Genomic DNA, 15,723 nt, shown 5'->3' on the forward strand with positions numbered 1-15,723 from the left:
CATGCGGCATTTAGTTATTTATGTCTATGGGTGAAAATATAATAAAGCACGTTTGCTTTACGGCACCGCCCCGCCCCTTACAACAACTGTCGTAAACACACACAGAGACGGCGAGGAATACGGCAGGGCGTTTCAGGAGAGGAATTGTTGACCCCATGTTTGGTAAAAGATGTTAAGAAAGCTCAGGTTAATAAGGAATCAGCGATGGCAGTTGTCTTTGATGTCGAAAAAGCATATGACATGGTTTGGAAAGAGGAGTTAATGATCAAACTTGATAAGATATGAATTACAGGTAGAATATATAATTTGATTAAAGATGGTTTGTTAAACATATTTATTCAAGTTAGAATTGGGTACCCCACTGGGCTGCATCTTAAGTCCAGTACTCTTTTTAATTCTGATAAATGATGTTTTTTTCAAGTTCAGGGAGACATTGGGCGATCATTGTACTGACGATGTGGCATTGTGGAAAAGAGGAAAGAATATACTGTAAATCACATTACAAGAAAAATACAAGAGGCAAATGAAGTAGTAGAAAAAAGGGTCATATGCATGGGGATTCAGGTGAGCCTGGAAACATTGTGGCTGAGGATAGACTACAAACTGAACATTTACTGATGGATCTAAAGACCCTAATACAGGGAGAACAGGTTTTGCTTTTAGTATTCCATCTTTAAATATTTTTGTTAATAGGAGAACATCAGATCATTTATCAGTATATACAGCAGAGATGATGGCAATAGCCACAGCACTACAGTGGATAGAGGGACTCGAATTAAAAAGGTTATACTTTGTTCAGATTCGTGTTCTGCATTACAATCATTGCAATCGTTCACATCTCAGAGTAGACAAGATATAGTAAATGAGATATATGAAAATCTGTATAGATTTAAGAATATGAATGTCATGATAATATTTATGTGGATTCTCATAGGGGGATTAATGGAAATGAGAAGGTGGATTAGCAAAAAAGGCTTTTGAACAGGAGGACATCATTAATCTCATTTGGTAAATACGAAGCAAAAGCAGTAATTAAAGCACATGCCAATAAGCAATGGAAACATAAATGGGATACAGGTAATACAGGACGTCAATTTTATGAAATCCAACAAGAAGAGAAGGGGTAGGGAGGAAAACAAGAAGCACTAACTAAAGAGGAAAATATTCTACCAAGGTTAAGGTTTGGACATAGCCTACTAAAATGAATAAAACTCTAAAAATATTAAATAAACACCCAACAGGATTATGTGAGCACTGCGGATTAGAAGAGTCGGTATTTGCGTTTGTCAAAAGTATTCCAATGAGCGAGAAATAATGAAGAAAGAGGGAAGTGCACGAACTAAAGCTTTTAAAACATATGTACACTTATGGAATAGAGAGTTTATTTCTTTATCTTAAAAGAACAGGGTTGATTAAGAGAATGTAGAAGATTGAAATATTATTAACATGAAAATCTTTAAATTTGTGTTGGCACTCCAACACAGTAGGTGGCGATAATGCGCCTTTACGTTGGTCCTTCCCGCCACAAAACCGAAAAAGAAGAAGAAATAAAAACGGCTGGTCAAGAAACATGTGGGTCGTTTGTGTTTCTGTGAAATATTGAGAAAATGAAGTAGTTGGCGGTAAACATGCACGGATCGACACGTTCAGTCGAGTTGAAGAGATCTGTGTGCGTTAGGTTTCATTGAGTTTAAACGGCTGACATGTTTCGGGCAGCTTGTAAAAACAGTTTGCTGGCTTGTGCTAAAGGGCACTTACACAGATTGAGTGTCAACCCTGCTGTCAGGTGTCGCTTTTCTAAAATATCTCCAAACATACAGCTGGAAAACACCAGATGTCTGAAGACCGGGATCATTCACACCTGTACACCCGCTGGATTCACTTCACCGTCAGATGGGAACCTTCACAGAGGAAGAAATCACAGCTCTGAACTTCTGACATCTGTTATATGTCGATCGAAACTGCATGATCATCACTACAGTCTTCGCGTGCAGCTGTTCAACTCTCGAGGTCTGACTTCTGGCTTCAGTCCACGTGCTTCAAATGGATTTTGTACTAAAGCACCGAGAAAGGAAGCTTCACAACAGGATCGAAGGGAAACAGATGAAGATGAAAGAGTTTCGTCATCTTCACCTCCAAATAATGAGCGACATTTCCAGTTTAAAGAGCTGGTGAGAAAATCATTCAGGTTAAAGTATACGTGCTCTTATCTGTCTGTTTCTATTCTGTTTCTGATTGATTGGCGTGAGTGTGTTCCATTAGACATAAAACAAGAAATATCATAATGTTGAATGTGTTGTGTAAAGGATAAAATAACTATAATGAAATGGACTTTTAACATGACATTATAAACAAGAGAAAGAAAAAATCACGAATATCTGGCTGCATCCGAATACCCCTACTTGCTGTCTTTGCACTTGACCACTTGACTACTTGCATGACGTATTTCCTGTTTTTGTCCCTAGTGTTCTAGGCGTGAAGATCCCAAGTGAGCATGTAGTATTACACTAACCCGATGGGACACACTTAGCCAAGTGCAAACATGTATTGTATCAAAGCAGCTGAACCCAAAAAAGCAAAAACAAAAGAAAAACACGTGTTAGCTAAACATAGAATAAATAAAGATATAACCTTAAAAAGTAGTTGTATAACTTACACTGGAAAGCTATGTGCAACATGTCGTGAGACCCGGCCAAAAAGTCTCATAATGTATCCAGAACGTGATGCATGATGGGATACATTTGACTTTATAGTGCGGGTTAAGTGTGCTTTAAGGTAGGGCTGTGCCGATAAACGATATCATATCGAATCGCGATAGAATGTATTTCAAAAACGATGATAAGCTATTGGCATTTTGACTCGATATGGATTAATCTTACAGTCTAACAGAACGCAGAAATAAACGCAACAACAGTCAGTCAGCGTGCATCTTTTATCATGCGCGTCAAAGTACAAAGTCCATTTCATACTGCACTTGGCGAGGAAAACATTACTGGAAGCGGAAACAAAGGTGAAACTAACCTCGAGTTGTCATCACGCGGTTTATCAAGTGTCTTATTTTTTTTCGCAATCGCCGGTTAAACAAAAAAAAATGTGAGGCGCAATTGCAAGCAAGTTACTTCGAAACTCAAGCACAAACGTTTTTATATCCATCGTTAACATATCTGCTAACATGAGCTGGTGCTTATGAAACAAACCAGCGCTGCCCTGTACAGATCAGAGATGTAATGAAGTGAGTTTGTGTGCACATTAAAATATTTAACCTTGTATGTAAGATGCTTGCATGATTAAAGAAATGTACTACAGTTTATGTGAGATGTCTTTTTGAAAGACTAAGGCTCACTGAATGCATTGAATAAAACCCACTACTCGAGCAAGACATTATTGCAGCGTTATGTATGTGCGCAGGTGCTGAGCCAATAGATTTTAGATTTAGATTCAATTTATTGTCATTGCACATGTACAAGGCAACGAAATGTGACCTCTGCATTTAACCCATCCAGAGAGTAGTGAACACACGTACCCCCGGAGCAGTGGGCAGCTATCACTGCAGCGCCCGGGGAGCAAGTAGGGGTCAGGTGCCTTGCTCAAGGGCACCTCAGTTGTTACCCGCCGGCCCTGGGAATCGAACCGGCAACCTTCTGGTCATGAGTCCGACTCTCTAACCATTAGGCCACTCTAACCATTAGGCCACAACCATTAGGCGTTCGAATGTACGCAGTAACGGAGCCCTTTCATTGGTTGAATGTACTGAATGAACACTCCCTTTACTTAACGAGTCAATTGAGTCAAAATGAGACTGAATGAACTGGTACATGTTGTTTATGGCCTAATATCCTCTGTGTTGCAACAGTGCATTAATTTAATTGAATTTTAACTGGTTAAAGGTTAACTTTTGTTAATAAACTGTATTTAAAATAGATTATTTTAAATACAGTTTTGTAATTAAATATATATCGAAATAAATATCGTTATCGATCAATATAGAAAAAAAACTATCGAGTTTACTTTTTTGCCATATCGCCCAGCCCTACTTTAAGGGCACTGCACTTTGGCGTTTTTAAGACATTGGACAGACTTGCACTCTTACTTCCTGTCGCATGCATGCGCTCTCAAGCGGCCAAGACCACAAGTGGGGGTATTTAGATGCAGGCTCAGTCTCTGTTCTGTTCATTCTTAACTTTTTATTTTATTCCCAGTATTTGATAGCTTTTACAGTCAAATGCTTTGCTTTTGCATCAATGCATTTCATTTGTTTATATGCATACAGTTTACATATGAGCTGCATTGTAACACTGCTAAATTGTGAAAATAAGTTTGAATTGAGTGAAATATGCTCATGTATTTGTGTCATTTATTGACAGTATGAGAATCCGTGGACGATCCCTAACTATCTGTGCGTGGCTCGGATTCTGTTGTCTCCGCTTCTGGGATATTTAATCATGGAGCAGTATTTTCACGTGTCTCTGGGACTGTTTGTTCTGGCTGGAGCAACGGATTTGGTGAGACACAAAAAACCTTGTCATGGATCAACATAGAAATAAAGCAAAAATACAAACGGTTTACTTGACGTTTGCTGGTTGATAAAAATGTTTGTTGTCTTCATAGTGTCTGTGTTTTTAATTTCAGATGGACGGTTACATCGCACGTAATTGGCCCAATCAGAAATCAGCTCTTGGCAGTGCTTTGGATCCATTGGCTGATAAGATTCTCATCAGTGTGCTGTATGTTAGTCTGACATATGCACATCTCATACCAGGTGAAATACTTCTTACCAGATGTTAAAGAATCTCTTGTGATGTGGAATAGGAATGTTATGTATTCCCGAAAAAAAACTTCTTAAGACGGTTCTTAAAAATGTACTCAAGATTGATTTTAGGAAGAAAATGAGAAGAATCCAAATTCTCAAAACAAAAGCTGTCGTAATATCATATTAAAATTAAGATAGCCTCGCGGTTGAGTGTTTTTTACATTATTCTGGAACAAAGTGACTCAAAACAGAGAATGCTGTTTAACACATCACATGCTAATATATATATATATGCTATACAAGAATGCGATGTGCTTGTTACACACATACAGTAAATTGTATAGATAAACATATTATTTTATTCTTACGACAAAAATTAAAATGTTCTTAAAGGAACAGTTCATCCAAAAATGAAAATTCTGTCATCATTTTCTCATCCTCAGTAGGGCTGCAACTAACGATTATTTTAATTGTCGACTAATCTAACGTTTATTTTTTCGGTTAGTCGACTAATCTAACGATTATTATTTTTTTTTAATCTAATAAAGATTTCTTGGATTAATCCTTTGGCAAACTTTGCAAATAAACAATAAGTTCTAGTATTTTCTTACATTATAAAGCAAATCATACTTTTTACTCCATTACATTTTATAAATAAATATTGTTGTTTTAACATTTTAATCCGTGTTTATATTAAAATCACCATCTTCTTTTAATTAAGTAGTTTTAATTTTAAAAGTAAAAAAATACTGATTTTTTATGTACTTAAGTACTGTATTAAAGGTAAAAAAATGTTTTATTGCACTTATGCTTTTTGTTGTCCTTATGTTGTTCCAGTTGCTTCCATTGTTTCCCTCATCTGTAGGTCGCTTTGGATAAAAGCGTGTGCTAAATGACTAAATGTAAATGTAAAAACATTAAAACTAGAGCATGATATATGAGTAAAAGTAAAATACTACTATCTGTCTCGGTTTATTGTACAAAACTATGACCGTATAAACGACTCTATTGCAGAGTGGCGTTAAAGCGAGCCCGCGCATCCTGAACTCAGAAGCGCAGAATGATGCTCTTAATGCATTCGCTTCGTTATTTACAGTTATGCGCATCCCGGACGCACAATGATGCGCTTAAAGCACCTACTCCTTCTGAAGTCCCGGGGATCATTTTGCTCCCCAAAGTAAATAATAGTTAGAACACAACGAGAAGAGATGATGTGTTACATGTTTAACACATAGTGCGTTGCATCAATCCGACAGTATACAGTTAAATCAGAGGTTTAAAAAGAGTTTTTTCGTATGAAGACGCAACATATTCAGACCGCTTCCAGTGCTTCTAATAAGCTAAGCTATACTCATCGAGTAACGTTAACTCACGGTCTCTAGCAAAATACATTTTAAACAAAACCATAGACTATCATCTTGTCATTATGACGAAAAATGAAAACATTGGAACATGTTGGAAAGAGTAGCGTCCTGACCGTCACCGTACACACGCATGCTGACAGGAGATTGACAGACGGCACCAGCGGAGGTCAGAGTTTCTTCATTATGCTATGGTTTATTCCTCGCATAAAGCTATCGAATGACATAAAAGTACATTGGTGGTTTCATGATAGTTTGTCCTTTTTGAAGCTTAAGAGTAATTTAAGCAGGGTCACAATCTGCAAAGGTTCACATACACTAATTTACACTAGTACAATGGCGTTAATGTAAATCATTAATGTAAATCGTAGTGTTAAAATAAAGTAATTTATTATGAAAGTCTACATCTACGTGCCCCTCTCCTTCCGTTTGTGATTGCGTGTCCATGCTGTGATGATTGCATTCCGGGGGTAACGTTAGGGGGAATTCCTCCGTCCATTCACTAACTTACTGCGTCCGAGGCTCTCGATCGCTTTTTGTCGGGTGAATTATACTTTCTCTTGTTCTGCTGATTAACTTACACACGCCCGGGAACAGAAACTGCTATTACAGCAGATAAACGTAAATAATACGAAGCGTCGACGCATATGTCACGCACGTCGACGTATTTTAGTAGTCGACGTAATCGCAGCACTAATCCTCAGGTTGTTTCAAACCTGTATACATTTCTTTGTTCCGATGAACACAGAGAAAGATATTTAGAAGAATGTTCGCAATTTTCAGTTCTGGGACATCATCCACTACCATAGTAGGAAAAAAAATGTATCTTTTTTGTTCTGTTGAAGACAAAGTGAGATATTTTGAAGAATTTAGGAAAACAAAGAGTTCTCGGGCACCTTTGACTACTATTTAATATTTCCTACTATGGCAGTCAATGATGTCACTTAACTGAAAATGACTAACATTCTTCCAAATATCTTTCTCTGTGTTCATCGGCACAAAGTCATTTATACAGGTATGAAATTACACGAGGGTGAGTAAATGATGACAGAATTTTCATTTTTGGATGATCTATCCCTTTAAGAAAATATTTGAGAACGTTTTAAGAAATGTTTGAGAATCGCACTTACGAGCATTCTTACGAACTTCCTATAATTTATTTTAAGAACAATCTTATATTTTGTCTTAAGAACAGTTTTGTGAATCCGGCCCCTGATGTTTGTGATGCTGCATGTATTTAAGATTGTTACGTCATCGGTACGTCATCATCATCACCGAGCTCTTCAGATGTTTTCTGTCTCTAAACGTCTCGTCTGGTCTCTTTTAAAGTTCCTCTGACAGCACTGGTGATATGTCGAGATGTGGCGCTGATCGCTGCTGTTTTCTATGTCAGATATAAAACCGTTCCTGCACCAGTAAGTGTGTTATCGGTGATTTGTGTCATGAGTTATCAGTGGTTTGTGTTTGTGAAAGAATCATGTTTTCTTGTCTTGTGTGTTCAGGTCACACTCAGTAAATTCTTCAATCCCTGCTACACAACGGCTCGCTTAAAACCAACGCTCATCAGCAAGGTCAGACGTTTATCTTTGTCCTCACCTCAGATGCTGTGTCGTAATCCATATTTGTGCATGGGTCACGTCATAAAGAATCTGTGTTTTCCCTGAATTTTAAATCTTGGAAACATAGCCTACTGTAACCCTTAGAGATCAAAACTTAAAGGAGTAGTTCACTTTAAAATTATAATTTCATGATGAAAACACTGTTGGGTGTTTTTTATTATTGCGTCAATGCATTTCATTGTGTGCATTGTGTTTATTTCTTCTGTGGAAAACAAATTGAGGCTTTTGAGGAAAGCTTTCCAGGGTTCTTCTCTATATAATGCACTTAAACGGGGGTCTGTATACTTTGGTCAGTTAATATGAGTACTTTATGTAGTTTAATATTATTTATTTTAATGAATTAAGTCGTTTCATGTCTATCCTTGAATCACTTAACTAATCATGGTTGATGTAGGATATAGAAAGTAATTAGTATTAAGTAATTAAATACTTTTTGGAGAGAGTCATCTGTACAGTAATCTAATTACACTATTGAATATGTCATTAGTTACTAGTAATTCATTACTTTTTCAGAGTAACTTACCCAACACTGCATGACACCAGCTGATGAATAAGTGTGTTGTCTTGCCAAACCATTACTCATTTTACAAGAAAACGAAAAAATTATAAACTTTTAAACATGAATATATGTAGGTGCGTCCACAACTTCACGCACTCTGTTATCAGGTTGGAAAGATCACGCGTGACACAAGCGGAGGTTCTGACCCAGCGTTTATGATTGTGGAGAAAGAAGAGTTTATTGTTTAAAGATTATTGTTTAAAATGGTCAGTTCGTGTGAGTATCCGGGATGTTTAAATCTGTTGAAATCTACGTCACGCTTGACCTTTCCAACATGACTGCGTAATACAGAAGTCGTGGTCGTGCATCGCTGATGCAGAGCAAGCCATATATTTATGTTTAAAAAGTATATCATTTTTTAGTTTTCTTGGAAAATTACCAATCGTTTGGCTGGACAACACCCTTATTCATCGGCTGGTGTCGTTTAGAGCTTTTTGAAGCTGCGATGAAACTGAAATTTGGACCAACAGCCCCCCGTTTAAGTGCATTATATGGAGAAGAACCCTGGATAGCTTTCCTCACAACCCTCAATTTGTTTCCCACCGAAGAAACAAACACACGGACGGCTCGTATGACACGTGACTGAGTGAATTATCATTTTAATTTTAAAGTGAACCACTTCTTTAAAAACGTTTTCTCTTGCTTTCAGAAATAAATGACGGTCGACATGTGCAGTATACATCAACAAGACTTTCATTTCTGTCATTCATAATGTTTACTAATGTTGTTTTATGAATCACAGTGTCATTTAAAAAAAATGAAAGAAATCTTTTTTTAGGAGATTAAAGCGCTGTTGTTCATTGTCACAAGTGAAGGCGGCTTGTTGTTTATTTCTAAGGATGAATGGATTATTTTGAGTTGTTTGTGGTTTTGTATTCAAGTGTGTGTATTTTTCAGATCAACACTGCGGTTCAGTTATTTCTGGTGGCGGCGTCTCTGTCGGCTCCTGTGTTTCACTTCACTGACAGTGTTTTACTGCACTCGCTGTGGTAAGAGTCTCACTTCAGCACTAATCGCCACTAACGTCAACACAATCAAACACGTGTCTTACACTTGTTCACAGGTACATTACTGCACTGACCACCACAGCGTCTGGATACAGCTACTATCATTACGGTAAAAAGACTGTTGAGGTGCTGAACAACACCAAATAATTCAATGATCATCTGTGGAGAATCCCTCTCTCTCTTCAAACTCTGCAGCGTTTTGTAGCCAACATCTGTATAAAGACAGAAGTTATTTTCATGACTGTATTTAAATCACGTGATGTCACCTGTTATCATGCCTTTCAGCTTCACAAGAAGTGTTTTTTTTTTTTAATCACTTTTAATCAACTCAAAGGCGATTTTCAGAATAAAAATCAAGATCAAATGCAATGTTTAATGTTTGTACAGGTACATGTTTCAAGTTAGACGGTTGACTGTAGAAACCATCACACTACACTTTCTGTTCCATTGACTTATATTCATGCGCAAAGAGATTAATTTAATATAGAGCCTTATATACTGTTTCATCGGAAGCACGCGTGCGCGCCTGACCCCCAGTTAACTTCCGGTTTGTGTTTGGCTAGTATCTAATATAACTTTATATCATTTATGTTAATATTAATTTATTGTATAATAATTGTATTAAATAAACGATTTGTTGAATTTTGTTGTATGTTCATTTTATTAAATAAACAATTTGTTGAATGTGTTCTGTAGTTCGGTCGCATTTAAAGAAACCGTGTGGTACACTGACATCTAGCTGTTGAGCTTGGTATCGCAGTCTGAATTCTTAATATTTGAGAGTCTAGTTTAGCCAAGGAACTGTTCTTCTCGGTTTCTTTTGATTGTTATCAGAAATAATTACAGGTGCTCTATTGTTTTTGAAGGTGTACCGGAAGTTGGATGGGGTCACAAAAGTGCGCATGCGCAGTAACGTTTGTTTTTGTTAAGATGAAACCGTCTATAGGCAAAGGACTCTGCTGCGTACCAATCCGCATACTATCCGTCCTAAAGAGTATTCGAAAATAGAATTAGTGTGTCCCAAATCGTAGTATGTTGAAAAGAGTACTCCAAAGATTCCCAGATGGTGTACTACTTCCGGTAGAAATTGGAAGTGCAGAATGATGCATGTTCTCACCGCGAGTAGGCGGAGTTAAGTGACGCTCCACTGCATTAATAAAATTCAATAACTGATGCGTCAGTAAATTAATGAATATAAGCACAGAGTTAAAGGAACAATACGGCTTTTTTAGGAGGATCTATTGATAGAAATACAATATAATACACAAAACTATTTCTTCAGAGGTGTATAAAGACCTTACGTAATGAACTGTTATGTTTGTAATACCTTAGAATAAGATGTTTATATCTACATACAGAGCGGGCCTACATGCATTGAATTCGCCGCCATGTTTTGTACAGCAGCCCTAAACGAACAAACAACTCTACAACGCGCGTTTCCTCTTCCTCTCTGCTGTATCGTGGTGAAACGGATCGCGGGATGATCCGTACGGATCGTGCTCCGGGGCGGAACGCATGTGACCCGCGGATTAACTGAACGTTTATTCATCGAGTAAAAGAGTCAAACGCGCTCTTGCTCGCTCTCCAGTTTCAGCTCCAGCGCTCTCTCTCAATTTCAATTTTCAATTTCAAGGTACTTTATTGGCATGATTGCGTGTTCTTACAATATTGCCAAAGCATTGAACATATAACAAAAGACATACATTAAGTACAAACATGAGATTAAAAAATTTTTTTTAACTAAGGTGCTGAGTAAGGCATAAATATAGAATGAAATATAAAATAGTGTATATGTAAGTAAACAAATTAAATATGGAAATAAAATCTCAATATCAAAAGTAGATTTCAGGCAGAAACTCTCTCTCTTCAGTATCTGGACGAGTACAATATTAGAGCGGTTCCAGATAAACAATGACGCTCAAAACTGCTCCGTCACACATCTAATATTACAACAACAACATATCTTGGTATGTTAGCATATTACTCACATACTGATCCGAATCAAAGCAACCTCCTCGGGGGTGATTCTTAGACGATCTTTCTCTCCAACGTCTCTCTGCTGGAAAGTATCTCCATAGATATCTGTGAGTACATATCTGCTAAAAGCCTCAGTCCTACCGTGTCTCTGCTGTAAAGTCTTTATAATATTAGCGCAGGTCCTAGCTCCTGCCTGACTTTTATCCTTCTTTTTAAACTTAAAATCCACATACCTTTTATTTTATGTAATACATAAGTCATTGCTCTTTCTACAGTCTTTCTAATGCTCGCAAAATCTCTTCTCTGCGTCAACATGAGAACGACATCTTTTTGTACTGTGGTGGCCACCGTCGTGTTTGGACTGAGCGATTCGTGGCAAATCTATAATACAACGCTAGTGGCCGCTGTTAATCAACAACTGCGCCTTTAACATCACATATGAAACAATGAATGAATACATACTTCAATGGAAAGAAGAGGTGTATTTGATGTGTGTGACAGTTAATGGCCACAATGTTGTCTAGGCAACAACGGCCACTTCCGTTTCCTGTTTGGCCCTGTCCCAAATGGCGCACTCCGGTCTTGAGGACCTCCTCTGAGTCCACACTTGGTGACGTCAGTAAGTGCAGACCTATAGGGCACTAGGCACGAGTCCATAAGGGTACATGGGAGTGCATTTTGGGACAGACTTGAGGTCATCACGCTGGAAAGAGCAAGCGGTGCTTTCTAATCACTCTCGCGGTACTTTGTTGTCATTCGCTGATCAGTCTGCGCAGCGCCGCGTGAAGTCGGCCACACTTGAACCATTGTTGTTATTTGGGAGAATTGGGACAGGAGCTGCCTGTTTTTATTCTTCTGTATTTCATATGTTGATATGCCACCCTAGCATTATGCAATAGAAAGTTATGTTTGTAAATACAACTGCTTATGTATATTTATTTATTTGTATATACTATACTTAATGTGCATAATGTGTTCTTCATATGCATATATGTTGTTATTTCATATATCTCTGTAATACAGAAGCTGTGTTGTTCAGCTTTACAGAACCCAGAAACAACTAGATATAAATCTACAACAAAACATGGCTTATTACCTTAAAGGCGGGGTAACCGATTTCCGAATTACGCTTTAGACAACTGAGTCGGGCCGAGTACCTAAACAACCTTGTAGCCCATCAGCAGTAAGGTGCACAGTGAACAGGACGGACATTAGTCGAGCCGAGCGCTGACGAAAGCGTAAGATGGGGGTAGGGGTGTGTTTGATTTGGTGATTTGAACATCAGCAACGGCTCAGAGAAATCTGACACCCCGCCTTTAAGAAAATGCACTGCATTAAAAGTTTTTATTCTTGAATAGCTGGCTTAATAGAAAATAAATAAGCAATAATGTTGAATAAGAAATTAATTTTGAATTTTATCAAAACACATTTAGCAATGTATCCGTCATGTTTATACGTATATGTCTGACATCCATGACACTCCTCCCATCCATTCTGTGATTGGGCGTTCGCAAGGACTTCTGGGTTGTAAGTTGTGTGGAGCCTGCTGCAGTGCGGGCTTCGCCGAAGACCGCATCAAGGGCACAAAGGGGTCGCTGATGAGCACACTTCAGAGCGTAAACATGACAAATGGGACACCCTACGGACTCGTAGACTTGGCGAGCATGCGCAATTTAAGTCCACGAGACCGCAAGTCCACATGAAGTGCGCCATTTGGGACAGGGCCTATGTTTCGCTACACACGAAAATGTATATACTTTTCCATAACAAAACCAGTACATACTTTTAGTGCATAGTATAAGTAGGTGAATTGGGATGCAGCATTCGTGTGTATATATGAAGAGTTTGGTTCCAAAATGAGATAACTCCATTTTTAAAATGTTAAAAAAATCCTGTTTTTTATTGTGCATTCCAATAAATATCAATCAAACTGCAGTTGGTTTGTTTTGATTTAAGCCATAGAAACAAAAAAATACAGCTAACCAACATGATAAAAACATGATAGCATAATAAAAAAAATGCCTTTTGAAAAATGTTATAAACGCAGTTATCTCATTTTGGAACCAAACTCTTCATATATATATATATACAGTATATGTAAAATACAAATACAACATACTTTTTTAATGGGTCTTATATCTGATTTATATAGGGTCTTATATCACTTTGAATTGATATATTGGATCTATATCTGACTTAAGATTATATTTCTGATAGCTTTGTCCGGTTTCTGGCTCAGTCCTGTATTTCTCATTCGCGTACATATGTGTTCAAGCTCTTATGGGTTGTAAAATGCAGGATTAGGAATGGAGATGAGTCTGGTTAGATGTGGGTTCTCCGCCGGTTGTTTTCGGCACAGCTTGATCAGACAGAAGGTTTGTGTTATTACAGTCAGAGTGAGGATGACACACTTCACTATAAGAACGTGCACGCGCAGCTCTGCGTTCGTGTCCATCTCAACAGAAGTGCATTTGGGTGCTGATGAGTTTCTTCCCTGAAGCGCACGCACGCAGACGCGATACACGTGTTCGGCCGTCAGCTCGGACACAAACACCTGACGGGCTGCAGAACTCAATCTCAGCGTCTTCTGCGTTAAACCTCCACGGCTGAAAACAACCTCATACTGCAGCGCAGGTGAACAGTGAGCACACCACTCAACTCGTGCCACGCTGTGAGTTAAAGCTCGAACGGCCACCGACAGAAGGCTCTCGGGAGCGTCTGATGATGTCACACGTGAACACCTGCAGGTCACCTGGAGGTCAGCGCAGGGGTCAAACGTACAGTTGATGGATGCAGTTGTGTCCGTGTGTGATGTGGATTCTGTCGGAGGAGATGAATGTCGTGTAACGGGTGCTGCTGTGTTTGTTGTGACGGCAGATGGCGACGGATTGACGACTGCTGGTGTTGTTGAGCTGTCTGTGGTGGAGACGTTAAATGTGTTTGTTGTCCAGGGGATGATGGTGTTTTGTTCTGTGGTGGAGTTATAGACAGCTTCACCTGGATATGGAAACGCAATTCATTTTCTTCTTCATGATTCATGGTTTCAAGGAAGATAATACCCATTCGGTTATGACGGAGTTTTATAAAGACAAATGCATGAAGCAGCAGCCGTTTACAGTGCATTTCTATAAACAACTTAACATAGAGTAATGAACCTTGTAGACAAAATATGGCGTACTTTTTACAGACCGTTTCATCGGAAGCTCGCGCGCGGCGCACCTGGCCCCAGTTAACTTACGGTTTGTGTTTGGCTAGCGTCTAACAATTAAAACTTTTTCTATTTTATTTAAGTTAATATTAATTTGTATGATTATTTTACTGTACGTTCATTTTATTAAGTAAACAATTTGTTGAATGTGTGCTGTAGTTCGGTCGCACTTTAAAAAACCGTGTGGTACACTGACATCTAGCGGTTGAGCTTGGTATCGCAGTCTGAATTCAAAATATCGGAGAGTCAAGTTTAGCCAAGGAACTGTTCTTCTCGACTTCTTTCGATTGTTATCAGAAATAATCTCCAGGGCTCTATTGTTTGTGAATGTGTACCGGAAGTTCAGTTGGGGTCACAAAAGTGCGCATGCGCAGTGACGTTTGCTTATGTTGTTAAGATGAAAATGTCTGTACTCTTTTTAATATTTTAACATTATTTTTATATTAAATAGAGAGTATAACGAGTCGAAGTATAATAAAGAGCAGAATAGACTAGAACCGAACAGAAATAAACTAGAACAAAGTGAAGTATAAATGTGTGTTTTCATACCACATGTAATGTATGGCACATCGCCGATCTGAATGAGACAGGGTGATGTTGTTGTGTTCGCGTCACTGATGTTGAATGATGTGAGATCTGATGATGGTTCGCCACAGAAACTCCAGAGAAACATCAGAAAACACTGTGACATCATCATCACTGACATTATTCACCTTCACCTGTTCATCAAAACACATGACACGCACACGAATTAATAGATTACAGTTCGTGACAATGTCACAAATTCCCTTGAGACTGTTGCATTACTGCAATAAAATATGATATTAAGTATTATTAGAATGGTAAGTATTTATAAAGAGCACTCACAGGCAGGTGTAGAGCTGAAGTTCGGATGGGTTGTATGAAGGTCAGATCTTCTCTCTCTCTCTCTGTTGTTTTGTAGTGGATGATGAGGAATGCAGGGTTTGAGTAGGAGGAAACCTGCAGAAGATGCCAACCTGCAACTGAAAAAAACACCGGCTCTTCTGTACTGAAATCTATGTGGAATCCGGCTTTTGAGCTACTTAACATCGGGGAATTAAAGATGAGATGATGATGAGGAAACAGTTATAGAATACTGTTATAGAATAGAGAAATGTTGACGGTGGTTTGAAGCGAGCATCAGGATGGTGAACATGAGTCATGAGTGAAGTGTTTTTGGGTGTGAGGGAGGGACCCGGCCGGCACCACAGACGCCTTCAC

At 38.4% G+C, this 15,723-nt stretch overlaps 2 protein-coding genes across 2 annotated transcripts; one reads left to right on the top strand and one right to left on the bottom strand.

Moving 5' to 3' along the window:
* The first annotated feature begins 1,531 nt into the window (after positions 1-1,531).
* Positions 1,532-13,149, top strand: crls1 (cardiolipin synthase 1). Its single transcript, XM_057344814.1, has 7 exons — positions 1,532-2,171; positions 4,365-4,502; positions 4,630-4,759; positions 7,441-7,526; positions 7,614-7,682; positions 9,187-9,278; positions 9,353-13,149. The coding sequence occupies exons 1-7, from the start codon at positions 1,704-1,706 to the stop codon at positions 9,441-9,443; spliced, it is 1,074 nt and encodes a 357-aa protein (XP_057200797.1). The 5' UTR covers positions 1,532-1,703; the 3' UTR covers positions 9,444-13,149.
* A 402-nt stretch (positions 13,150-13,551) lies between these two features.
* LOC130559835 (uncharacterized) lies at positions 13,552-15,187 on the bottom strand. Its single transcript, XM_057343114.1, has 2 exons — positions 15,031-15,187; positions 13,552-14,270 (listed from the first exon to the last, which is right to left on the bottom strand). The coding sequence occupies exons 1-2, from the start codon at positions 15,185-15,187 to the stop codon at positions 13,552-13,554; spliced, it is 876 nt and encodes a 291-aa protein (XP_057199097.1).
* Positions 15,188-15,723: the final 536 nt, after the last annotated feature.

This window comes from Triplophysa rosa, linkage group LG10 (genome assembly GCF_024868665.1).
Source record: "Triplophysa rosa linkage group LG10, Trosa_1v2, whole genome shotgun sequence".
Taxonomy (NCBI): domain Eukaryota; kingdom Metazoa; phylum Chordata; class Actinopteri; order Cypriniformes; family Nemacheilidae; genus Triplophysa; species Triplophysa rosa.

Excerpts from the sequence above, each read along its gene's own strand:
- crls1 (XM_057344814.1), top strand. The coding sequence starts at position 1,704 with ATGTTTCGGGCAGCTTGTAAAAACAGTTTGCTGGCTTGTGCTAAAGGG. Across the intron at positions 2,172-4,364 it reads ATTTCCAGTTTAAAGAGCTG|TATGAGAATCCGTGGACGAT; the intron begins GTGAGAAAATCA and ends ATTTATTGACAG. Across the intron at positions 9,279-9,352 it reads GTTTTACTGCACTCGCTGTG|GTACATTACTGCACTGACCA; the intron begins GTAAGAGTCTCA and ends ACTTGTTCACAG.
- LOC130559835 (XM_057343114.1), bottom strand. The coding sequence starts at position 15,187 with ATGTCAGTGATGATGATGTCACAGTGTTTTCTGATGTTTCTCTGGAGT. Across the intron at positions 14,271-15,030 it reads TGTGCCATACATTACATGTG|GTGAAGCTGTCTATAACTCC; the intron begins GTATGAAAACAC and ends TTCCATATCCAG.